The sequence below is a fragment of the Lonchura striata genome, chromosome 8 (assembly GCF_050655825.1).
Source record: "Lonchura striata isolate lonStrDom1 chromosome 8, ASM5065582v1, whole genome shotgun sequence".
Lineage (NCBI taxonomy): Eukaryota > Metazoa > Chordata > Aves > Passeriformes > Estrildidae > Lonchura > Lonchura striata.
Window position 1 is genome coordinate 11,387,571 of NC_140710.1, and position 23,432 is coordinate 11,411,002.

Consider the following 23,432-nt stretch of genomic DNA (forward strand, 5'->3'; position numbering starts at 1 on the left):
CGGGCGCTCGGGAGGGACGGGACTTTATGGCGGGGTAGGGGCGGCCGTGGCTGCCCGCGGCTCCCAGCCGCTCATGAGCAGGTAGGACTGGTTGGCGATGTCGGTGCTGGACAGGCGGCCCCCGGCGTGCTCCGGCGGCGGGCCCGCCTCGCGCCGCGGGTCGGGCAGCACCTCCAGCAGGCAGGGCAGGACGGCCTCCTCCGGCGGCTGCTTGTCGAAGGCGCTGGCCTGGCGGGACACGGAGCGGACGCGGTAGGGGCTGCCCTTCGAGCTGCCCTCGGGGGAAGCTGAGCCGCCCGGCCCCACCCCCTCACCTGGCCGTGCTTGCTGCTTTCCTGGAGGAAGCTGCCCAGAGCACGGTGCAGGTCAGGAACGGGCGGCCAGAGCTTCTGTTTCACGTTGCTGGGTACAGAGGGAGAGGCATCGAAGGTACTCTCAGACTTGGGGTGCCCTAATGCCCCGTGCAAGGTGCCCAGGCTCAGTGCTGCGCCCCCCTGGCACAGCCCTTTACCTGTAGAGGGAGGGGAAGGTGCACCGCAGCCCCAGGAGCACTGCTGAGAGGAGCAGCGGCACCACCGTAACACTGGGGATGAGCCAGCCTGCATCGGAGGAGGAACGCTGGAACTGTAGCCCTTTCCAGACCCACCACCTCTGAGCCCTTCGCAGCACTCTGCCCGGTGCTCCCCACCCCATTTCCAGCACTATCCGTCCTTTGCCGTCAGCCGTGTGGCTCCTCTGGCTGCAGCCTCCAGCCCTGTCCCTTACCCGGATCAGCCACGGCATCAACCACAACAGGTTTGGACCAGGCGCTCCAGCTGCCCTGGTACCACGGCCCGCTGGGCTGGGCCCGCACCTGGGCGTGGTAGCGGATCCCTGGCCGCAGGTCCAGGAATTCTTTCCTAGCTGCTCGTGGAACCTGCAGGACCTGCGGGGCAGAGCCGAGCTGGAGGCATGGCTGCTGTGGGGCGGCACAAGGGGCAGGTCCCGGTTTGCCTGCCCCCGTGCCTGCCATGTGTCAGCAGTGGAGGTGGGCAGGGCTGCTCGGGGTATCCTGGCCAGTCCTTACCTTCCAGTCATGGCTGTTCTCCATGGCGTAGCGGACCTGGTAGTCCAGCTGCTCTGCCAGCAGCTCCAAGGGCGGCAGCCACTGCAGGCTCAGCCGGCCCTGCAACACTGTTGCCTGCACAAACTGTGGGGCATCTGTGAGCACTGTTGGTGTTGGGGACAGTCATGTGTCGCTCCTGTGAAATGGGACATGGGACACTGTGTCCCCTGTGAGCCAGGCAGGGGCTGTGGTGGCACTGGGACTCACCAGCCTGGTGCAGCCAAAAGGGCTCCTTGAAGTAGCTGAGTGTAGGCAGCATGTGGGACCGGGTGACATTCACCAAGATGGAGATGGCACTGTCAGCCTTGGGCTGGAAGGTGCAAGCATGAGTGCCCTGTGTCCCCCTGCTCACCTCCTTGCACTCTTGCCATGCATCTTCCCTGTGGGAGGAGTAGGGAGCCAGTCAGTCCCACCAAAGCATGCCCACAGCCAGCATTCCTCCTGCACTTGTCCAGGAAAGCTACTGCTGCTTGTAGTCGGAGGTGCAATGTGGCCAGGAGAGGTGGTGAGGAGAGATTGGTGGTGGTAGGGCAGGACAGAGCAGGGCATGGGCAAAGGGCCCCTGTGGGATATTGGGACACAGCAGGACCAGTAGTCCCTGGGATGTGCCTGAATGCCATATGCCTGCCATGCCCCTTACCTTGTGCCAGCCCTGCTTGGAGGTGGCCGGTAGAAGAGCTGGTGGGAGCTGTGGGGCTCTGCAGGGTCCCAGCTCCACTCGCAGCGCACGTGCCGCAGGTCAGGGGTACTGCAGCACAGCCCGATGTCTCCTGGGGAGGCGAGAGCCAGGGCAGGGAGGGGGCTGCTTCCCCTTGGGCCCCCAAAACTTGGGCATTACACCTCACCTATAACAGGACTCCCACCCCCTGCAGCCCCAGGTGTGTTCCTGCCAGCACCCCTGCAGAGGGGATGGCTGCTCACCAGAGGAGTGGGGTGTCTCAGCAGCCACTGCCTGTGACCAGGGCCCCCAGACGCCGTCCATGGAGGTACCATCAGGCTTGCTGCGCACCTGGATGTGGTACCTCACCCCTGGCTGCAGGTCCTGGAGCACCACCCAAGTGTTGGCCTGGATCAGCCTCTGCAGGAGAGGGGCCAAGCTGAGGAGCAACTGCAGGCCTCAAACCCCCCTGCCCATCCCTGACCCCTCTGTGTACCTGCCCCAGTCCCGGGGAGGCTGCCCCGGCCCTGGGTGTGTGGGTGCTGACAGTTGACTGAATGGAGGGGTCCCCAGGGTGCTGCCCAGTGGGGTTCAATGTGGTGCTGCCGGGCATCCCTGGGGAGCTGGCAGGGCAGCACTGCACCTCGTAGAGGAAGAAGTTCGGGAAGTCGGCGAGTGGTGGCTGCCACAACACGCAGAGCTGCCCTGCAGCCCCAGCCCAGCGGGCTGTGATGTTTACTGGGGGAACAATGAGACCTGCAGAGAGCATGCCAGGGTGTTTGTCCTCCTGCAGCAGCCCCGGTCCAGGCAATGCCTGGTCCTGCTGGAGGACACATGGAAGTCCCCCCCAAGGCTGCCTCTGTGTATGGAGGGCTCAGGGTGTTGCCAGCCCCCGTGGTAGGCAGAAGGTCAGGGGACCCAGATCTGGGGACTGTCCTGTTGTCACAGGGCATTGCCCAGTCAAAGGGACTCACCCACTGCATCCACGCTGAGCTCCCGCCAATACTTTGTATGGTTTGTGGTGGCATCCAGGACGTGGAGGTGGAGCTGGGTGAAGAGCCGCACGTCCTGGCTGGGGAAGACGCAGACATGTCGCTTCCTGCCAGCCCCATGGTGCCACGTGGAGACCACGCATTCTGTGGGCACATCCCTGTGGAATGGAGAGTAAGGCCTTGCAGCACCTCCTGCCTTGGGCCAAGCTTGAGGAGAGGCAATGTGGGGCACAGCACCGAGACCAAGCTCCTTTCCTTGCCATAATCCACTGCAGGGCACCATCCCCATGGGACTAAGGGACAGCCAAGGCCTCACTGCTGCAGGGTGTGCAGTGGCTGCTGTATGGCTTCTGTAGGCTCTCCATCCCTCCTGGCAGCTTGGAGCCACTGGAATGGCCCAGATTGCCCTGGCCCTGCTGCTCTCTGTGCAGCAAGGAGGAGGCTGGGCTGTGTCCCCACCATCTCCTACCTGCTGTACCAGTAGTAGAAGTGGCACATCCCAGTTGTTGTCTCCTCTTCGTCCCAGAAGCAGGTGAGGTCCTCGAAGGAGCGGGAGAAACAGAGGATGTCCTCGGACACGCCTGCTAGCAGTGCAGCGTCTGGGAGGAGTGTGGCCATGAAGGAACCCCTGGGCACAAACCTGTCCCCATCTCACCTGCTTCCACCTCGGGCACGCAGGGCAGCCTGAGCATGGCCGTGGCACAGGTGCTCTCCACCAGCTTGGCACACTGGGGAAGGACATGGCACCCATGCTGGCTGCTGGCTTGCACTGGGGTCGTGGTTGGTGCAGGGCTCCCCCCGGCCCCACCTCGCCCCCTCCTCAGTACACGAGGTCCTTGAGGACAAACAAACATCCCAAAATAGGCCTGCGGTCGGAGGGGAGCTCAGGGCCCAGCGATCAGGGGGAAGCACCCCTGCCCTGCTCATGCCGGAAGGTGCAAGGAAGTGAGATAAGCAGGAGCAGCACCCCAGGGAAAGGGAAAGGGCCTGGGGGCTGGTGTGGGGGTATGTGACCCTGAGCAGGAGGGATGCCCAAACCCCTGCCCTGGGGATATGTCTGTCCCCCTCAGTAAGCTGTGCTCCCTGTCATTACATGGACAAACTGGAGCATCACACCTTGCAGGATTTCTATCCGAAGCACTGGTAGGTCTGCTGACATATGAGTGTCTGCCTCTGTTGTCTTGGAAGAGGGGACAGCCTCAAGATGCAGATGTGTAACGCACAGGGGTGGTCTTGCTGTCCCCAGCATTGTTTCAGTAGTCCCTTCTCCCCCACTCCCTCTGCCCTGTGACCTGCTCCAGCCCTCTTCCTCCTCCTCTTCCTCCTGGCATTTGCTGCCTTCCCCAGGGGTTGGCCTCAGCTTTGGGACCCCACTGCCAATGTCTGCTACATTTGCTGAGTGCATCCATTCTCTGCTACACTCCCACTGCACTGCCAATTGAGCCCATCCTGGGCAAAGAATAAGTTACAGTTCCCAGGTATTCCTGCCACCTTCTTGGTGTCCTCCTGCTCACCTTGTCCCTTCTCTTGCTCTGACACCCCCCAGCCCTGTTCCTAATTTCCCAGCTCTGTGTTGCCTTCTTCCCCATGCCCATTGTCCCATTGCCGCCACAGCCCCCCTACCTGTTCTCTTTTTGCCCCCATTACCCCACCCCAGGCCTCAGGCTGGCTCCATGACCTCACCCAGCTCAGAGCACCAGGAGATGAAGTGGCCAGGTCCCAGCAGCTCGGTGGCACAGTGACCCATGGCACCAGTTGGAGGCCACCCTGGTTCTGTGGGCTAACAGAGCATCTTTTCTGAGTACAGCCCATTTCTTAGGAAGGGCAGCTGCCCAGCTCTGCAGCCCACATCAGCCATGCCTGGGCAGTGCTGCCAAGCCAGCGGAGGGCTCAAGGCATAATGATTTTGTAGAGGCTGTGGGCAGAGTCCACCCCTGACCCTCATCCCACTGTCCCTTTGGGGGTGACTCAAAATGTGCTCCCAAGTCTGTCCTGGCCAGAGACCTGGGGTGGGGCTAGAGAGACAAGCAGGAGATCAACAGGGTTTTATTCAATGAATACTTTTTATGGTGTTACAGAAAGTTCTAAAGGGGCTGGGAGATGCTTAGAGAATGCATGGAGAAGCCTGAAATGAGACCAAGTTGGGGAGTGGCTCTGGCAGGTGCAGTGAGCCAGACTGGGGCCACTGAGCCAGACTGGAGCCAGCTATCAGCCAAGATGAGGGTGTCCAGCAGAACAGCAAGATCATGACAAGGCTGGTGCAGGAGCACTGAGGTTAGCCTGGAAGTGCCACTGCATTGCCCGTGGTGCAGAGCTGTGCCATCAGAGGTTGAGTCTTGTTCAAACCCTCATCATGTCATAACTGAGAACTTCTGATGAGTGAGGAGCCCCTCTGCTACCTGAGTAGGACTGGGAGCACCAGGCTGCCATCCTCAGGGGCAGCCCATGGGCAGCCAAGCTCTGCTTGCAGAGAGCATGGATGTTTCTTTACTCCAAGCATCTCAGGGTGTCCCACAGGTGAGAAGGGCACTCCATTGCTTATCCTGAACATTCCCTGCACACCCTCCTGGAATGCCCCCTTCCCAATCCCATAGATTTTGGCTGCTGTGAGGTGCTCGCTGCCCACACCTGGCATTCTAGCTCCTCTCTGGCCCATCCTTTGGAGGAGAAAATATCCCCAAGGACCTACCTTGGGATGTCACTGGCTCAGGGGCTGACGGTGGGCTGCGGAGGCTGAGCAGGATGGTAGGGAGCAGGGAGAGCTGCCAGCCCTGGCACAGGCAGGCTGCCATCCTGCAACCTGTGTGCTGGGGCCACATGTGCCGCTCTCAGCCCTTCCCAGTGTCCTGGGAGCTGCTGCGGCTCCTCCAGGCAATACCTTTATCTGGGAAGTGGTGGCTATGCTGCTCAGGAAGCCTGGCTGGGGGCTCACCCCGCCCCACCACCAACACTTCCCTGTGCCTGAAACCACAATGCTGCCGGCCGCAGTGCCAAGAGAGACTGCTCCTATCAGATAGGCAGCATGTCCTGCCCTGTGGCTACTGGCATGCTGGGAGGATGGGGTAGGAAGAAAAACAACCCTGACAAACTAGGGAGGCCCCTGTGTGGGGCAGGGCAGGTTGTTGGGGCTGCGGCCACATGGGAGCATGGGATATGGAACAGCTGATCTGCCTCCATTGTGTGCTGGTGTACTCCAGGTCTGCTCTGCCAGTGGCACAGTCTCTGTGGCTGTGCTGGGAGCAGAGCTGCAGGCACAGGGGCAAAGCCCTCAGAGGTGCCAGTGGTGGTGCAGGAGTGGGGCCACCCCAGTGGGGTCCCACAGTCATGCTCAACCTCATGCCAGTCCATTACTTCCAGTGCCGGAGGGTCTCCCACCCTGCCAGGGCACAGCACTATTGCACAGCCTGGGGGCACCAGTCAGGGCACAAGGAGCCACTTGCACGTGTGTCCACTGTGCACCAAAGCCGGGTTTGCTTCTTCAAGCCCAGCAGCTGAGGATAGCACCAGAGGCACTGAAGGGAGAGAGGAGCAGCCAGCCCCAAGTTGCCACGGACAAATTTTGTCAAAAAAAGAAAGACCTAGGTATGAGCAGGACTGTGACACTGCCCCAGATACTGTTCCCAGGTGGGAGCAGAGGGGGTACAGAAGCAGTGGCACATGTCAGGCTGTTTGTGAGGGCCAGCCAGTCCCCATCACTGATTCACTGGGGACTTCAGGGATGGGGCAGAGCGGCTGCTCACTAACAGCTGCAGTTGACTCCAAAGAGCACTGGAGGCCAGAATGGAAAATCAAAATGGTATTGACAGGGTTCAGAGTTCAGAGACCTTCTGGGGATAAAAGATGCTTGCCCAGAAGGTCAATACAAATGTCTGTGTCTCCAGCAGGGATACCAGGCTCTGCAGGAGCCACTGTTGCTTCTTGCACGTGGGACTGCAGAAGACAGACAGACAGCTGGATGGCATGTCCAGGTGAGCAAGCTGAAGCCAGAAGAGATGAAGTCCAACCACTCTCAGGGTAACAAACAGCAGCAGTGCAGGTGAGGGGCCGAAGCCTGGGACAGGAGCTCCTCCAGGAGGGTCAGCGCAGAGCCCAGGTGGCCCTTGAGGGACGGGCATGTGAGGCTGGCAGCACATGTTTGAGCAGGCTGGTCAAACGCAGCTGTCACTTCACCAGATGTGGGAAGTTACCGGATGGCTTGGCACAGTGCTGGGAGGTGCCAGCTAGCCAGGGTGGGAAGGGTGTGGAGTTGCACAGCTCCACAGGACCCAGCTGGAGGAGCAGGGCCGTCCCTTTAAAGACCAGCCAGCTGAGGGGAAGCTTCAGGAACAATTTCTAAGCATGCAAGAGGCAGCTTTAAAGACCAGCGAGCTGAGGGGAAGCTGCTGGAACAATTTCTAAGCATGCAAGAGGCAGCTGTGCATAGGAAGGACACAGTCTGCTCTCCATATCCCTTTGGGGACAAGACCAAGTCTTAAATTCTGTGTGGGGGGAAAGATCCCAGTTGGATCCTAAGAAAACCCATCTCCATGCCATGATGAGACCTGGGACTTGTCTGGGAATGCTGGAGCATTCCTGGGGATTATCAGAGGACCCCAGTGGGAACAGGATTCTGAGGAATGCCCACCACAGCAGTAAATCACTGGGCCCTCACATCCTGTTCCCCAGTGCTGTCAGTGAGGCAGAAGTGGGTCCCCACCAACACCCCTCTGGACCCGGCTGTTGCATGATCTTTATTGTCTGTAAGGCAGAGCTGACACCTCCGAAGGGCCACTGCAGAGCTGGAGGCTGTGCATGGCCAACACTGTCCTTTTGCACCTGCCAGGGTGGCCCAACCCATGGCAGCAGCGCTGCTCACAACCCCTGGCACCACTTCAGGCCCAGAGCATGCTGAGGGCTGCAGGGCAGGCAGCTGCTTGTGTTGCTGCTTTCTCCCCTCGCCCAAAGCTTGAGCATTTGTGTCCGTGGGCTTAGGCAGTACCCTGGCTCCTGAGTGAGACCCTCTCCTGCCTGCTCTGCTGCCAGCACCCTGCTGCTGCTTGTCCTTGGGGGCCACCCCAGCATGTCCCAACAGTGTGGGGCTGTTAGTGGCTGGCATCATGCCAGGGAGGGGACAGCACAGTCCTGCTGCAGGGAAGGGGCACTGCCATTTGGCTGCTTGGCCCTGGAGTGGACCCACAGCACTGTTCCAGCAGGCTGGGGCCAGTGTTGCCCCTCTGAGCAGTGCCAGCGCAGCCTCACGCCTCCTCAGCGGTGGCATCAATCCCCGCGTAGGTGAAGTTCTCAAACAGGGCCATGTTCACGTAGGCCTGTGGGGGAACCCCAGTTAGGAACCAGTTGTGAGCATGTCCACATCTAACTCCAGTCCCCACTAGCATGCTCACTGGCACCGTGCCCTGTTGTCTCCCTGCACCCAAAAAATGATGGTGGGGTTAACCCCCACACATGATTCTACAGCTGGCTGTCAGGTCCTCAAGGCCAAGGGATGCTCCAGCATGTGGAAAAGCCCCATGCCCCGTGGGCATCCCTTCCACTGAGGTGCTACCACTCACCTTCCTGGCCTCCAGCATGCGGATGAGCTGCATGGAGATCTGGGCGAAGGGAGGGCGCTCATAGGGGCGGTCACGCCAGCACTGCCGCATCAGCTCGTACCTGGGGACAGAGAGTCGTGGGCGGCTCAGTGCGCACAAGAGGAGAGGGGACAGAAAAGCTCCTTGTGGGAGATGGGGGAAGCAGGCAGGAAACTAAAGCCAAGGAAAGGTGTTTGGCTGTGGGACCCCAGCCCATCCCTCAGCCACAATGCAGAGGCAACCAAGCAGAAGCTATTGAAAGTTGGTGCCAGCCCTATGGGGCAGGAGGGTTACGTGGGTGCCACCACCAGCCGAGGCTCTGTCCACTTACACCTCGTCGTCGCAGTTGCGCGGCTTCTCCATGCGGTATCCCTGGGGCAGCTTCTCATAGAGCTCGGCGCACGTCATCCCGCAGTACGGTGTCCCCCCTACAGCAGAGACACACAGAGGCTGAGGAGGTGACAGTCCCTAGGGTGTTCCCCTCAGGGCCCCAGGATAACTGGACCTACAGGGACCTGAGTGAAGGCAGGGGGCAGGGAAGATCCTTACCCAAGCTGACAATCTCCCAGAGCAGGACACCAAATGACCACCTGAAAGGAGAGTAGCTGAGGCTGTGACAGAGTGCCCAGCTGTGCCCACTGATGGGCACAGGGCAAAGCCCAGGGTGGAACAGGCAGCCAAGACTTGGGCTGAGCCAGCAGCTCCTCAGGGAGATGCACCAGCATCACCTCCTGCCCTTGCAGCACCCAGAGCAAGAGCATTGCCTCTCTGACTGCACCAGAGAGGGGCAGAGGTGGCCACAGCCATTCCCCAGCCTGGTGCCCCTGCCCGCAGCACTTACACATCACTCTTGGTGGTGTACACACTGTAGTTGAGGGACTCGATGGCCATCCAGCGAACTGGCAAGCGGCCCTGGGGAAAGAGAGAGCCACCATCAGGGCTGAACGGGTGCCTCCTGGGTGGAAGACAGCTGTGATGCAGCCACTCCTGCCATGGTGGGTTGGTCACACTGATGGTGGGCATCCTGCTCCATGGAGATGGCTGTATTCACTCCTGGCTCACCATTGTCTTCTTCACATAGACCTCCTCCCCTCTGGAGAGGCCAAAGTCAGCAATTTTGGAGGCCAGGTTTTCTCCCACCAGAATGTTTCTTGCTGCCAGATCCCTGTGAATGAACTGAAAGGGAAAAGCAGTTAGCAGGAGCTAACTCCCTAGCACGCTCCCTCCTGCGGGCCTCAGGGACCTCGTGCCTCGATGGGGAACCCCCAGGCCTCAGGGCGAGGGTGATCTGAGGGGCTTGCTGGGATGTACCTGCTTCTCACTCAGGTACTGCATCCCCTTGGCCACGTCTGAAGCAAACTGGAGGAGCTGCTGGGATGTGAGGGTGGAGGCAGTACCGTGCTCCTTGGCAAAGGCTGGGTCTGTCTCCAAGACTCGGCTTTTGCGGAGGAAGTCGAGGAGATTTCCATACGGAGCATATTCAATGGCAATGTACAGGTAGCCTGGGGGGCAGGAGGAGGTTGGCTACTGAGGCTCTCTCCAGCAAAAAGGAATTGACAATTGGACAGAGGTTGTGGGGCAGGGTAGAATGGGACAGCCCTCACCCTTGTTCTCACAGGCACCCAGCAAGTTGATGATGTTGGGGTGATGACCCAGTTTGCACAGCACCTCCAGCTCCCCAGCAAAGTCCCGGTGGTCATTCTCTGAAGCAAACTCTGGAAGCAAAGAAGGGATGAACACCTCAGGCTATAACAGGGGCCTTTCCTCTGCTTCTCTGCAAAGGACTCCTGATGCTCCCCATCACTAGCATGGCCCAGAACACAGCTGCAGAACTCAGCCCACCCTGCCTGTCTCCCCCAACACTCACCTTTCAGCATCTTGATAGCTGCATTCATTTTCAGGCCGTCCTTTTTGATCATGGCCCTGATTACCTGCCCAAAATTGCCCTCTCCAATCATGTCCTCAAACTTGATGTCTTCCCATTCCAGGATGGGGTAGCTGAGGGGCTCAGGCTGTGGCTTGGGCCGGCGTGTCAGGGTCAGGGTCCCTGAGTTGAACTGTAAGATGGTCTCTTCCCCCTGGCAGATGGAAGAGGGTGAGGTTAGAAGCACTGAGCACCTTTCTGCCCATGCGGCAGTCCCAGCAAGACAGGAGTCAAAGGTGGGCTCCGCACCCTCTCCATGTGGAAGTGAGGTCTGGCTGCATCCGGACTGGAGGCTATGGAGCGTGACCTGGACCGGGCTGGGACGTGGGGAGCAGGGGACACGCTCCTGGTGGGGCAGGCGGCACTCACCGAGCCAGACTGGTACGTAAAGGTGCGGCGCCGGTGGAAAAAATTCTTCTTGATGAGGAAAAGTGCCAGGAGAGCAAAGAGGATGGTGAAGCAAGTGACGGACACAGAGCCAACAATGGCCAAGAGCAGCTGCTGGTCTGTTCCCGCCTGCTCAGTGCTCTGGCTGCCCAGGCTGGGCGGCACGCTCAGCACTCCTGCCAAAAGGAGGGATGGAGGGTTGTGGTCCATGGTTGAGCCCTGCCTGGCCTGCACTAGTGGCCAACCATCATGACAGCAGCCTTCTCCTAGCACCAAGACCCCCAGTGAAGATACCATCACCACATCCTGAGCTCATGGTGCCAGAGTGGCACAGAGGGGAAACTGCCACAGCCCAGCTCCTGACACTGAACCACTGGTTTAGGGACCTCCAACCAGCTTTGGGTCAAGCCATGATCTCCTTGCATGCTGACTCTGCTCTGCTCCCCCAGCCCCTTGATTCACATCCCCTGCTGCCCAAGGCAGGTTCCATGCTGTCATCATGCCACCCCTGCCCCTGTAGGACTAGGAGGAGCAGGTTTTCTTAAGACATCAAGAGTTTTGGTCTTGGGCTGCTGCTTCAGAGCCATGCTCAGAGGTTACCACAAGCACCCCAAGAGTCTTTTGCTGACCCAGAACCTGAGCCCATGCTGCAGCAGAGCTGTGAGCCCCCTGCCTGCCGGAACGCCCCTCTCACCATCCCCAAGGGTCTTGGCTTTCACGGGCAGGCTCCATTCCCCTGGAACATGGGAGTTGGCACGGACACGAAACTGGTAGCTGGTGCTGGAATTGAGGCCCCCAACAATCTTGGTGGTCTCGGCGCCACTGTCGGTGTCAATCCACTGGGGTTCACTGGTGCTCCCCACCTGCTGCAGCTCCACGATGTACTTGGTGATGCCCCCATTGGGGTACTCAGGCACCTGCCAGGAGAGCCTGACAGCAGTGTCGGACACGGGCTCTGCCGAGAGCAACTGCGGGGAGGAGGGCCCTGGGACCAAGAGAGGAGAGTGTCAGTCCCAGAACGGGGCTCCTCGTGCTGCTGGGGCTCAGTGCTGATGTTAGGATTGGACCCTGTGGATGGCAATGGCAACCAGAGCCAGGTCAGCTTTGAGGGATCTTCAGGGACCTCTGGCCCCTGCTTGGAGGAGGTGGAGGTACTCTCCATGTACCATACTGAAGCAGGACAGTACTCCCAAATGTTCCAGCCACACCATCTGAGGTCTAGATGCCTGTGCATTCTTGTGACATTTTATTTCTTCAGGCCTCCGTCACATACTGCCTGCCCATCACTTCCTCTGAGCCCCCTCCTGCCTGCCCACATCCCTAACCCCAAATTCCTAAATCATACCAAGCTTTTACAAGCAGAGAGCAGAGGAAACCTCTCATCCCTCAAGTCTGATGTCTACCAGTCCTCTCAATGTGTACCATACAGTGCCAGCCTCCCCAAAGGCCTTATGCATGCCTTTCCCCGTGGTTGCCAGAAAGCTTGGTCAGGCTGGTGCTCCATCTCCACATGGTCTTGTACCTTCTTCAGGGGCTGTGTGTATGTGTGCCTGCAGGTGGGACTGCAGGGCTCCCCAGGCCCTGGTGACCACACAGTAAAATTACCTGGCAGCAGGGTTAAAGCAAACCAAAGAGAAATATTTTTTCATGCAGAGTATAAAGTATACAGAGAAACTAGTTTGCTACAAACTAGTACAACTTTACTAGTTGTAAAGTAGCCTTTACAATAGGCTACAATACTAGCCTATTGTAAAGGCTGCAAGTATAGACAGGTCCATCAGGGTTTGGGCAATGGTGCAGAAAACAGATCTGTGAGCATCACTCATGATGACCTGAATGTCACATTCAGCTTAGGATGTTTCTCAGCTCCTTGGTGCTGGAGTCTGCAAGGTCTAGTGAGGAAAGGCAGGCCCATTTTCCCCAAACAGCTGTTCATGTTCTATCAGAGATGGGACAAGGAGCAGCCAGGCCTGGGGATGGTTGCTGTTACAATTATAACTGATTTATCATTGTATTTCCCTGTTATAGTTCCCAGCATTCCACTGGACCCACCTTTACTGTTGATCATGACCTTATAGGGGTCAGAGGGTGGCCCCAGGCTGGTGCAGTGGTACACCAGCACCTCCAGCCTGTACTCCTTGTTAAACTCCAAGTCCCCAATGCGGGCGGAGAGCACAGAGATGGATGTGATGTTTTTCTCAGAGACCAACCGCCTTGCAGAGTCGAAGAGGTGGACAATGAACCCATGTGCTGGCTCATGGTTGCTTGGCAACTTCCAGTTGACATGAAGCATATTTTTCTCTTCTATGGACCAACCTTCGATCACAGGCTTGACTGTGGGCTCTGCAAACAAAAAGGCAGCAATATCTCACGGCACATCATCCAGGCTGTGCAGGGTCAGAGTCAGGGTCAGGGACATGGAGGCTCACCAAGGCAGTCAGTCACCATGATGGCTTCGGGACCCTTGCTGCCCTCCCCACCAGCCCCTGGCCGGCTCAGCTGCACCTTGACAATGTAGGCGGTCACTGGCCGGAGGTTCATGAGGGTAATGTTCTCGCTGTTGTCAACTGTTGACCAAGAAGACATATCAAAACCAGGCCCATCATCCACAGTCTGCCCTGCCACCAGCATCCTCCTGAGCATCACCACAGCGGGCCTGGTATGGAGACATCTGCCCACCTCACCTCCCGACACAAGTTCTATCTGTGTCCCCCAGACCTGCAGACACATACCCACAATGGATGACCATGCTGAATTGTCATCCTTGGGCTTGTAGAAGAGCTTGATGGAGGTAATGGGTCCGTCACCAGAGAAGCTGTCCACAGGTGACACCACCAGCTGGCGACTCTGCTTGGCCAAGAGCCGGGGGGCGCTCAAGGGCACTGGTGGCACTTGAGGGGAAGAAGGGAATGACACTGGTGGAACTGGGAGCAAGAAGGAGCAGAGTGTGGATACTTCTGCCACCTCTTGGCTCCTTCCAGCTTTGTCAGGAAAGTCTTTTATAATCACCCAAACCTGTCTGCCGGCACTGTAGCCCACAATGGGAGGCACCCCGTCAGGCGTGGGGGTGGTATTGCCACACCATGCTGATAGCCTCCCCCAGCAACCCTGGCTTGTCCTGCTCATGCCACCGCACTTTCCTCACCTCGGATATTGACTTTGACTTTCCGGCTGTCCTGGCCCCCGGTCGTGGAGACCCGGCACTCCCAGAGCCCCGTGTCCGCCTTTGTCAGGTGCCGCACCTCAAACTCGCAGGTGATCTGCTTCGGCTCGATGATGGTTTTGATGACCTGCGGCACAGAGGGTGCTGTCAGTCCTTCACTTTGCCCCTGGCTCAGCCTCCATGAGTCTGAAGCTGCCCAGCAGCTCCAGGTACTCTTGAGGAGGCTGTCAACATGGAGATGGTGGTGGGGTAAGGGCACAGGGCAGTACCTTGAGCACAGTGCCGTCAGCCTTGCGCAGCTCCACACTGTCCCTGGTGGGCAGTGGGTTGCCAATGGCTATGCAGCTGATGATGGGCTCTGAGCCCAGGTTGAACTCCAGCTCTGAGGCCAGTTGGATGATCTGGGGAAACCGGTCTGGTACACAGAAATCAACATTAGGGCTGGCCCTGCTCCTCCCCAGGCACAAGAAAGCCTGGCACCTTCTCTTGGACACAGATACAGCCAGACTGTGGTGCCAACGGAATGGTCATGAATGCTGTGGTCCAGCCCTGATCCCCATCCCACATGCTGGGCTCAGCAACACTCTCAGCACAGATAATGCTGGGATGCCAGATCAGATGTTCCCCTTGCAGTGTCCTGGGGTCTACAGACTTGGAGTCTCTTTCCACAGACAAGGGGTCCTGCTGAACCAGCTGGTGAGAGCAATAGCCAGCGGCCCTCCCAGTCACTGGTGAGGAAGGAGCCAGCGCCCACTTGAGGGTGGGGCATGGAAACCTGCCACAGCCCCGTGCCAATCTCACCTGACTTCTCACAGTGCTGCCCATGCCAGCCTGTGGGGCAGACACAGCCACTGAAGCGGTTACAGCTGCCTCCGTTTTGGCAGGCACACTCCAGGGCACAGTCAGGGCCGTAGAATCCTGAGGGACAGGCTGTGGGAAGAGGAGAGCTCACTGCTATCCCTGGCACAGGACCACAGAGACAGCAAGCAGCTGATGCAGGCAGCAGTGCTACTCAGATGTGGACCCTCAGATGTGGAGAGCTTTGCAGAGGTACTGCTGGAGAGCAGCCAGGCCCTGGAGGAAGCCCAGCTGAGTGGGAGAGCTCATGGCCACCCATGTCCCTGTACCTTGGTCGCAGCGGGAGCCACTCCAGCCTGAGGCACAGGAGCAGCCGTAAGGGTCGAGAAGGCAGAAGCTCAGCCCCCGGCAGCCCTGGGCTCTCTGGCACGTCTCCTGGCAGTTGCGGCCAAACTGGCCTTCCTGGCAGGCTGGAAAAAGAAGCATGGTCTGCCCTCACCCACCATACATCCATGCACTTACTCCTTGTGCATGGCACAGAGCTGGCTCGGGTGCCCCAAGCCCCATATCACCAACTCGAGGAGACATGGGACCCATGTGGATCCTCCAGCCCCCGCCCAGAAACAGACGGCACTGAGGGCGGGGAGGCGCTGGGGATGAACACGGTATTTCTAGACACAGTGCCCAGGTCTAGGGGTGCAAGAGAACCCCCGCATATGCCCTGGGCACAGCACCCACAGCTGGGCAGGTGGAACGCACCTCTCTCGCAGCGGGTGCCCATGAACCCTGGAGGGCAGATGCACTCGCCAACGTGGTCATGGCAGATGCCGCCGTTCAGACAGTCGGGACAGTCCTTCTCACAGGATGGTCCCCATTTCTTTGCAGGGCAGGCTGCAGAGAGAGCAGAGGGGTCCAGAGTGCCACCTGCTGCAGCACAGGGTACGGCTGTCCCCAGCCCCCAGGCAGCCAGGGCCCTGCTCACCTCTCACGATGAGGCGGTAGAAGGCACTCCACAGAGGGCTGTCCCCCATGAATGTGGCACTGTAGACACCGTTTTCGCTGACACTGACATTGGGGAGTGTCAGGACGACATGGTCATCCTGCACCTCACCCCGGTCTGTGGTTTGGTAGTAGGTACCTGCAAGTGGACACAGGGTTATCTGTAACCTCCCGTGCCCCCTGGGCCAGCACCAGGCACCAACTGGGAGCAGCTCCAGCCCTGTCTCTGCTCTTGGAACTACTTGCCGTTTCTTTTCCACATAACATCTGTCTCCTTCCTCTTGAGGATCCTGGCAGAGAAGGTGGCCACCTCAGCAACATTCACAGACTGTGTGGCCTTCACTGGGAAGAGGTGGGCTGCAGAGGAGGAGGCACAGATTGCACAGTGGTCAACCCTTGAGGACACTCACATCCAAAGGCAGTGCTGACACCCTTAGACCAGTCACATCAGGGCACACCCTGACATGTTTCTGCTGGAATGTCATGATACATCTGCCTCTCCACTTCATGCTGGACCCAGGACCCCCCAAGCCTCTGCAGGAACAGGGCTCCCTTCCCAGTCCCTTCAGGCAGACACCAAGGAATGGGATTTGGCACCCTGCCCTCTGAACAGCCCACCATTTGCACAGGATGCTGGTGGCAGCAATCTGGGAAGGTGACATCTGGAACAAGTGTGCATGGTGTACCCTGCCTGCTGGTGAGGTGTGGAGTGCTGCAGACAGGGAAAGCTGGGCAGGGGAGGGGAATTAAGTGTGCAGGACGCTGCACTCCAGTCCCCAAGACAAGCAGCCCTGTAATGGCTGTTTTCCTGATTCCCCAGGTGCTGGGGTGTGCAGCACCAATGAACTGAAGTATTAATGTGAGTCAGCCAGACCCCAGCCTGAGCACAAACAGGGTTATAAATACCTTAAGGCCTGGGAAACCAAGCCCAGGGCGTGCCAGGACAGACACAAAGGAGGACCCAGGCGGCTGCTGGCTTTTGGAGCCTGGCAGTACTCCAGCTTGCACACACTAAAAGGAGCCACGCCGGGTTGGAGCTAAAACACATCCAGCCCTGTGTCCTGCCCCTCTGAGGCCAAGGACCAGGAGGAAGCAGCACACACCACAGACGCCTAGGGAAGGGCACCGCAGGTCACACTTGGCAGTAATTTCCCAGACTTTTCTCCCCTCCTATCCCTCTAGTTGGGATCTTTCTTCCATGGACTTTGAAGCCTGCAGTGGTGGGACCACAGATATGGCCCTCACTCAGTTTCACTCCACCTCACTCCCTGGAACGAAAGGTGACATTTCCCTGGGGACCCCCAAACACAACACTTTGCATTTGTGCACACTGATTTACCTGTCACTGCATCACTGCAGCCCTCCCAAACTGCATCTCTCCCCCATCTCTCTGTCACTCCATGGTGCATCCATCATCTCCCCAGGCAGCTTGGGGACAGCAGCCAGCATGGCTGCTTGTTCAGCTCTTTGCACCCACAGCTGGTGATATAGGTCCATGCAAAGACCTTGTGCCATGCCAGTGGGAACTCCCTCATGTGACAAGGCCTGCTCCTACTCCTAATCTCCCTTTTTATAGTCTGTTATTTACCCACGAAAAGACCTCTCCTACCACCCCCTGGGTGCAAAGTTTCTCTCAAAGAACCTCTGAAAAGGAGTTTTCCCAGTTTTCTCCTGGCATTTGAGCAGAGAGTATCAATTTGGTCTTCCACAGCATCCTCACTGCTGCTGCCCCAGAGACCCTACCACTGCAAACTCAGCTGCCTCTTTCTCAGGGAGCACACCACCACATATTCTGCTCTTTATTACACTTTCTGCTAATTTGCCAGGTTCTGACTCAAGTTTTTAGTCCTGTAACTCCCTACCCAGAAGTTTTAAGAGAGAATAGTTTCACAAGGGCAGCAACACAGCCTTGCTCACCGCATGCCCAGCCTGGCAATGTCTTGCTGCTCTGTTCTGCTATTCATCATCTGTCTCCTGCTAACAACAGTGGCATTTTAGACAGACCCCCCAGCATGTTTTCTCAAATCCTCTGTTGTGCACACAGATACAAAAATTTTTAAAACACTGTTTTTTCTACAGTTGTTTTTCTGGGTGTCTTTCTGCTCTGGAAAGTGTAGAAGATAGTTTATTGACAGATTTAAACACTTCTGAAATTACTTCTCAGGATCTCTTTGGTTTTCTTTACTTTGTTTTTTCAGCAATGCTTCCAAAATTTATCAAACTTCCTAAGTTCTTCTCCATGCATGACCTTTTGGGAGCTGCCAGCTTTCCTCTAACAGCATTCCCCACCCACTGTTTAATCACCCTAGCTGCTTTGGTCAGTTCTCTCAGGCTAAACAGGAGAGATGGCACGCACTCTTCAGTGGGTTCTGTATCCAGCCCTCCTGCAAACATGTATATTTTTTGTTTACAAAGTCCCTTATTTTTTAAAGTCCTCCTCTAAACAGAGCAATAGAAGCTTCTTTGGAACTTGTGAGAGAGACACCTTTTTGGCACTTGTAACTCCCCTGTGGGGCTCCTCCAAAGCACTATTTTAGCCTGGCTAAGTGGAGTCAGGAGCGGGGGCTGACTGAGAACACCCCACCATGGGAAAAACTGTCCCAGGGATGGAGCCCCAGAGCCATCACCTTCACCCATGATTTATAAACAAGGACATCTTGGGGTGCAGAAATCCCTCCGTGCTCCTCACCCCACACTGCTGGTTGTGTCTCCCACACTGTCTCTCCATTGGCCTCTGCTCCATTCCTCAGTGCCACCCTGCTTGTTCAGACAATCCAGCTCCATTTCCACAGGACCACAGTCATTTTTCAACTTGAGCCTCTTTACAAGGACAAAAGCTGAGCCCTGCTCCCTGCTCCCTGGGGGATGCTTAGGCCTCATCATCAGCCTCTGTGCCTCAGTGTGGAGACACTTGATCTCCTCGCTGAAGCTGTGTGCTTAACCCAGGCAGGGAAACTTGTATCCCCTCCTCTTATTCTCAGCGAAAGGTCAACTGTTTTAGCTAGACTTTCTAAAAAAGAGCTAGAAAGCATCCTGAGGCAAACATCTCAGAAAGTTTCAGTCCTAATAGTTTTGCAAAGTCTCAAGGACAGGGAGGGGAGGTCAGAGGGGCAGTGTGGGAGAGTGCTGCAGTATCCCTGCTGCTGGTCAGCCCAGGGAGGCCTTTTCAATTTTTATGGCCCAAAACAGGAGTGGGAGACGAGCCCAGCATTGCTCTTGGCTGCAGTGTGGTCTGCCAGTGCCTCTCAGCAAGCCTTACTGCTGGAACAGAGGTATGTTGCCCCGGGATGGTGTTTGTCCAGCACCTGGGGCGACTGCCAAAGATATGCCCCAGCACTACCTCCTCCCCTTGAGCCTGTGGTGGGGGCATGGGCTGGCACAGCTCCAAAGGGCTGGCCCCTGCTCTGGTTAATGATTTTCAGACCCTACAACCTCCTCCAAGGGCACTCAACTTCCTCTTGGACCTTGCCCTTGTCCCAAGCCTCATTATAAATACAGACGGCTCCTCCATGGGGCTCAACCATGCTCCTCCAGCTGAACATCCTTTCCACCTCCCATCTCCACTCCACCAGTGCTGGTGGACCCCAAACCTAGCTTATGGGTCACCACTGTCCCCACACCAGCCTGGCTGGTGCTGGGATTGTGAAGCACAGGGCAGGCAGGTTTCCTGTGCACCCGACTGGCAGGCGAGGGCCTCCTGCTGCCCCCAAAAGCCACTCACCGTTGTGGCTGTTGTGCACATAGACCACCTGGGCCTGCTCGGTCGGGGTGCGCCCCAGGCAGTAGAGGATCCCCACCAGGTCAGCCTTGGAGAAGCCCCTGGCCTGGACTTGGTTGCTGCGGTTGCGATAGTTTTGGAAGCCCATTTTAGGGTGTGTCATCACGATCTTGTTCTCCCGCTCGATCTGCAGGTAGCTCACGTCGTGCTCCCCCACGACACAGGAGAGGAAGAAGTCAGAGTGGGACAGGCTCTGCACGTTGGCGATCAGGGTGATGTCCAGGATGGCCCCTGGGGTGAGGGAGCACAAGGGTGTGTCACAGCTCCACAAGAGCATGGCCACACCAGCCCTGTCTCAGGGCCAGATCCTGTCACCCAGATGTCCCCCCCTTTCCAGGACATTTTTGCCACCCTCAGCCCAGAAGGCACAGATTGGGCAAAGCAAGGTACATTGCAGACACATTGGGATGACACAGCATGCATTTCTGCTCTCCTTTTGGAGACCCCAGATGGATCAATTCCCCCGCATAAGCCAAGCATGCATCAGAACAGGGGTCTTGGGGTGCTTCTCCTCCCATGTCAGAGAGGCAGCCAGGGGCCTCTGAGGGCTCCAAATGGCTGATCACAAAGGGACATTTCCTCCCTCCCTACCCTGTTCCGATGGCGCCGCTGAGCTTCCACAGCTGCCTCGTCCCACCAAGCCGCCCTGAGGCAGGGGCTGCTCACTTGAGGCAGATGAAAAGGAGCAATTTACCTGCCAGATGTGGGAAGAGAAGTAGAAGATAAAGCCGGAGTCCCATGTCCTAGGAGCTTGTTCCAAATCTGGCAGAGGTCAGAAAATCTCCAGCATTTCCTGGCTACGGAGGTCAGAGCTGGAGGCTGTGTCTGCCTAGGAGCTCTATGTGAGCAGCAGCTCAGGTCCAGTGCTCCCTGCCCGTGGTCCCCATCTCTTCTCCATGCTGTTGCTTGACTTCCAGGGCAGCTGGGACAACCTCCTTTGGTGCATAGCCTGGACACGGACTGCGAGATGCCCTGTTTCTGCTGGCTCCTTGGCCAGCCAGCTGCTCAGGAGCAGGGCTTGCTGGCCAAGGGGCCACTGGGGTCCCCTGCCTGGTGGCAGCTCTTCCAGAAAAAGGCACCAGTCCACCCCTCCAGGGCTAGGGCTGCGTGCTCAGGGTTCCCTGAGCCATGCTGAGGCCCTAGCCCAGGCAGGAGGTGTCCCGACCCTGCTTTTTGTCCAAGGTTGAGTGCCTCATGCCCCAGCCCGCCCGGGCGGCGGCATCCCCATCCCCTCGGTGCAGCCCCGTGGCTGATGGCTGTGGGAAGGGCTCTCTGGAGCAGGGAAAGGAAAGGGGCCAAGGGGCCGTGGCCGGCTGGCGGCGGCGGAGCCAAATCCTGTTTCCCATGCGGCGTTTCCTGCTCTCCACCCATTGTTCGGAGACGGCCCTGACTCCAGGAGCCGTCGGGAGCAGCCCTGCACGGGTGTCCCCCGGGGAGCGGCGTGCGGCGGGGCTGAGGCCACGCACACCTCGGGGCGCCTCAGCCTCCCGCCGCCACGGGCGGGGTGCGAGGGCCAGGCTGGACCCATCCTGCAGGGGCCCGTCCTGGGGACACCGTCCGGCTTGGAAGGGGCCGAGTAGGAGCCCCGGCAGGGTGCCAACAATCTGCCCAGCTCACACAGGAGGGTGGCCACTGCCCAAGGAGAAAACCCTGTGGTTTGTGGTAAACATGTCTGGGAGGAAGGGGAAGCAGGAGAAAGCCTGGCTTTCCCTGAGCACTTTCCCATGCACAGTGCTGGCATGGGCACAGCACAGCATGGCCTTGCTGCAGCCCAACCCGAGTGTCTCACACCCACCATGGAGCCTGTGCCAGCCCCCATCCGGATCCAGGCTCTTTGCCTGGCAAACAAAAAGCATTCCCCGGGAAATCACCATACGCTTCATGCACCAAACTTCACACTGCTTCACAAACCAAACTGTTCCCATGTGAAAGCCAGCGCTGCCAGGCAGTGAATCTCATGTTTTGATGTGTCCTGGGCCCATGCTGTATCCGGCCAAAAATCTAAAGCACACATGGAGAGGAAAGGGAAATCCATTCATCGCTTCCGGCTATTTACAGAGTGCTCTGGGGCCGCACAGTGCCCATGGCATGCTGAGGGAGGGATGGCAGTGAGCAGGGGCTCCCACAGTGCAGCTGCCTGGCCACCCCACAGCAGGAGGGGTGGAGAGGATCTGAAAAAGGTGGACACCAGGTGCAGCTGCCCTCATTTGCCTGGAAAATGAAGCTGTCTGTAGAGGCCAGTCAGGCTCAGAACTGTGTGCTTATGTGCAACTCATTCCATGCTTCCCTGGCAGCTGTGGGGGAGCACATCACACAGAGCCCGAGTTACAGTGCACTCTGTGAAATGCCTTCTTTCAGGAGGATCCATTTGAGAATGGGATTATTTGCACAGATTTTTTTGCATAATGGGAGCCACGTGGGATCATTCTCAACACCAGACCATACCAGATCTCAGGGATCCATTGAGGAATCTGACCCAATGTGATTTGTTTGCTTGTGTTTTTGTCTAGGAGTACCTGGATAAGAGCTGTGCTGTCTTTCTGTGCAGATTCCTTCAGGTGGAGGTAGGGTAGGAAACCTTTCTGGGGAGTTTTGTGGCCAGTCAGGATCTTACACCTCCGGTTTATCTCTCTCCAGAGAAGACACCAGAGAGATAGGCACAGCTGAAGCAGCTCTCCACACTTGCTCTCCTGCAACATGGAAAGCTCCAGTTGCCCAATCCATAGGAAACTCCAGGCACCTGAATATCTGCTGATTCCATGATCCTCAGCTGAAGCACAACAGAATAAAAAAACAACAAAAAAACCCCAACCAACCAAACAAAAAAACCACCACAAAAACAAACAAACAAACAAAAAAAAAAACCAAACCAAAAACCCCAAAGAATGACAAAAATATCACTTTTTGTTATCATTTGCACATTCTAATGCATAGCACCACATGCCAGAAACCATAACACACAGATACATTTCCTGATAGGAAATGCAACCGCCCTGCAGATGCACCAGTGGACCGAGCTGCCTCAACACTTTCTAGCCCTACTTCTCTGGATGCTTGTTTTATTTTATGTGCTCAGCAGGTCCTGGGGAGGCCCCACAAGGCTGGGTTAAGGACTGATCCCACCAGGCATAGGAACATCCTGGAAACTGGGTAGTTGAGCATCCCCAGCCCGCCTGGGCAGTTGGGAAGCAGGAGCTGCCTGCTGCGTTGGCATCCAGCACATGCCCACAGGATGAAGGACAGGCTGCTGGGAAGCGCTTTCCCTGAGGAAAGGGTGGGACGTGCGGCTGTGGAGGAGCCCTTTGGCAGCTGGGGGAGGAGAGGCCGTCCTGTCCCAGCTGCTGACAGTTCCAAAGTGCTCTTGCTGGCAATCGGCTTCCTGACGCTGAGCAGGCGTGGGACCAGGGAATGGGGAGCAGGGAAGAGCTTGGTGCTCCCTCTTGCTGCAGAGGCAAAGCCAGGAGCAGGTGTAGCCAGTTCTTTCCCTGCCTGGCCTGTGGCTCTGCCAGCCTTGCCCACTCGCCCGCCCCATCACCCGTGGTCACAGGAGCAGGTCTGGTGTGCCAGCAAACACCCATGAGATGCTGCTTTGACATGATTTCTCAGACTTTCACTGACTCCACAGCAGGATTGGAAGGGAGAACTACTGTTAAGCGGCAGGTCTGTGTGGGGCGTGCCGAAGGTGGTGGGGCACTCCCATCCTCTGGGACCTTCATGGCCAGGTGCTGTTCACTGCGCTGCTGCTGCTGGGCCCGGAGACCTGCCAGTTTGCTGCTTGCTTTAAACACCTTTCTGCTGGAATCCCAGCAAGACTTTTGTTTTCCTGTAGGATACTTTCCTGCTGCCTCAGCCCAAGTTCCCCGGCCAGGACTGGCTGTGTGCCCCTGTCCCAGGTGCATGGACCAGCAGCCGGACCCGGCTCAGGCTGCTGTCCTCCAGCGCGGTGTCTCAGGGCAGATGCCACAGACACAGCGTCCCCTCCTCTGTCTGGAGGCCCCCAGCCCGTCCCAGGGTCCTGCTGCCACGCCGGCAGCCCCCACGGCACCCCAGACAGCAGCAGG

General features: G+C 57.8%; 4 protein-coding genes across 15 annotated transcripts in view; 2 read left to right on the forward strand and 2 right to left on the reverse strand.

Moving 5' to 3' along the window:
* Positions 1 to 5,574, reverse strand: MPL (MPL proto-oncogene, thrombopoietin receptor). Of its 3 annotated transcripts, XM_085585760.1 has the most exons (12): positions 5,445 to 5,574; positions 3,225 to 3,354; positions 2,738 to 2,913; positions 2,260 to 2,519; positions 2,027 to 2,183; positions 1,746 to 1,875; positions 1,313 to 1,485; positions 1,067 to 1,209; positions 766 to 925; positions 512 to 599; positions 315 to 402; positions 10 to 228 (listed from the first exon to the last, which is right to left on the reverse strand). In XM_085585760.1, the coding sequence occupies exons 1-12, from the start codon at positions 5,572 to 5,574 to the stop codon at positions 25 to 27; spliced, it is 1,839 nt and encodes a 612-aa protein (XP_085441886.1). In that variant the 3' UTR covers positions 10 to 24. The 3 variants fall into 3 exon arrangements, with proteins under 3 accessions (XP_085441885.1, XP_085441884.1, XP_085441886.1); XM_085585759.1 differs by lacking the exon at positions 5,445 to 5,574 and having other exon boundaries at positions 1 to 228; positions 2,738 to 4,637; XM_085585758.1 differs by lacking the exon at positions 5,445 to 5,574 and having other exon boundaries at positions 1 to 402; positions 2,738 to 4,637.
* ELOVL1 (ELOVL fatty acid elongase 1) overlaps positions 1 to 6,935 on the forward strand; it is a 29,481-nt gene extending 22,546 nt beyond the window's left edge. Inside the window, exon 8 of the mRNA XM_085585766.1 lies at positions 6,637 to 6,935. Coding sequence (XP_085441892.1) covers positions 6,637 to 6,795 — 159 coding nt within the window. The 3' untranslated portion in view covers positions 6,796 to 6,935. The remainder of the gene's footprint in view (positions 1 to 6,636) is intronic.
* Positions 4,786 to 22,150, reverse strand: TIE1 (tyrosine kinase with immunoglobulin like and EGF like domains 1). 9 transcript variants are annotated; one of them, XR_014956869.1, is made up of 24 exons: positions 20,066 to 22,150; positions 19,315 to 19,602; positions 15,840 to 15,950; positions 15,577 to 15,732; positions 15,354 to 15,485; positions 14,924 to 15,064; positions 14,598 to 14,726; positions 14,066 to 14,211; positions 13,779 to 13,923; positions 13,366 to 13,524; positions 13,063 to 13,200; positions 12,686 to 12,976; positions 11,328 to 11,618; positions 10,616 to 10,809; positions 10,190 to 10,400; positions 9,927 to 10,037; positions 9,634 to 9,824; positions 9,385 to 9,498; positions 9,164 to 9,234; positions 8,872 to 8,912; positions 8,654 to 8,750; positions 8,305 to 8,404; positions 7,125 to 8,061; positions 4,786 to 7,061 (listed from the first exon to the last, which is right to left on the reverse strand). XR_014956869.1 is itself a non-coding variant. In XM_085585753.1 (24 exons), exons 1-24 carry the CDS (start codon positions 22,068 to 22,070, stop codon positions 7,990 to 7,992), a joined length of 3,615 nt encoding a protein of 1,204 aa, XP_085441879.1. In that variant the 5' UTR covers positions 22,071 to 22,085; the 3' UTR covers positions 4,786 to 7,989. The 9 variants fall into 9 exon arrangements, 8 of the variants coding, with proteins under 8 accessions (XP_085441879.1, XP_085441877.1, XP_085441878.1 ...); XM_085585753.1 differs by adding an exon at positions 19,963 to 20,065 and having other exon boundaries at positions 4,786 to 8,061; positions 21,888 to 22,085; XM_085585751.1 differs by adding an exon at positions 19,963 to 20,065 and having other exon boundaries at positions 4,786 to 8,061; positions 10,496 to 10,809; positions 21,888 to 22,085.
* C8H1orf210 (chromosome 8 C1orf210 homolog) overlaps positions 6,675 to 23,432 on the forward strand; it is a 21,598-nt gene continuing 4,840 nt past the window's right edge. The window contains exon 1 of one of the 2 annotated variants that reach the window (XM_085585763.1): positions 6,675 to 6,791. Coding sequence is in view for 1 of the 2 variants with exons in the window: in XM_085585762.1 (XP_085441888.1) it covers positions 22,780 to 23,031 (252 nt within the window). In the remaining variant the exon portion in view is untranslated. Of the gene's footprint in view, positions 6,792 to 22,650; positions 23,032 to 23,432 lie in introns of those variants that run through there. The other variant, XM_085585762.1, reaches the window with a different exon arrangement.

Excerpts from the sequence above, each read along its gene's own strand:
- MPL (XM_085585758.1), bottom strand. The coding sequence starts at position 3,506 with ATGGGTGCCATGTCCTTCCCCAGTGTGCCAAGCTGGTGGAGAGCACCT. Across the intron at positions 2,520-2,737 it reads GCTCAGCGTGGATGCAGTGG|GTCTCATTGTTCCCCCAGTA; the intron begins GTGAGTCCCTTT and ends TGCTCTCTGCAG. Across the intron at positions 1,486-1,745 it reads CCAAGCAGGGCTGGCACAAG|GGAAGATGCATGGCAAGAGT; the intron begins GTAAGGGGCATG and ends CTCCTCCCACAG.
- TIE1 (XM_085585750.1), bottom strand. The coding sequence starts at position 22,070 with ATGTTGCAGGAGAGCAAGTGTGGAGAGCTGCTTCAGCTGTGCCTATCT. Across the intron at positions 8,751-8,871 it reads CTGGGAGATTGTCAGCTTGG|GGGGGACACCGTACTGCGGG; the intron begins GTAAGGATCTTC and ends TCTCTGCTGTAG. Across the intron at positions 8,405-8,653 it reads CGCAACTGCGACGACGAGGT|GTACGAGCTGATGCGGCAGT; the intron begins GTAAGTGGACAG and ends CTCTGTCCCCAG.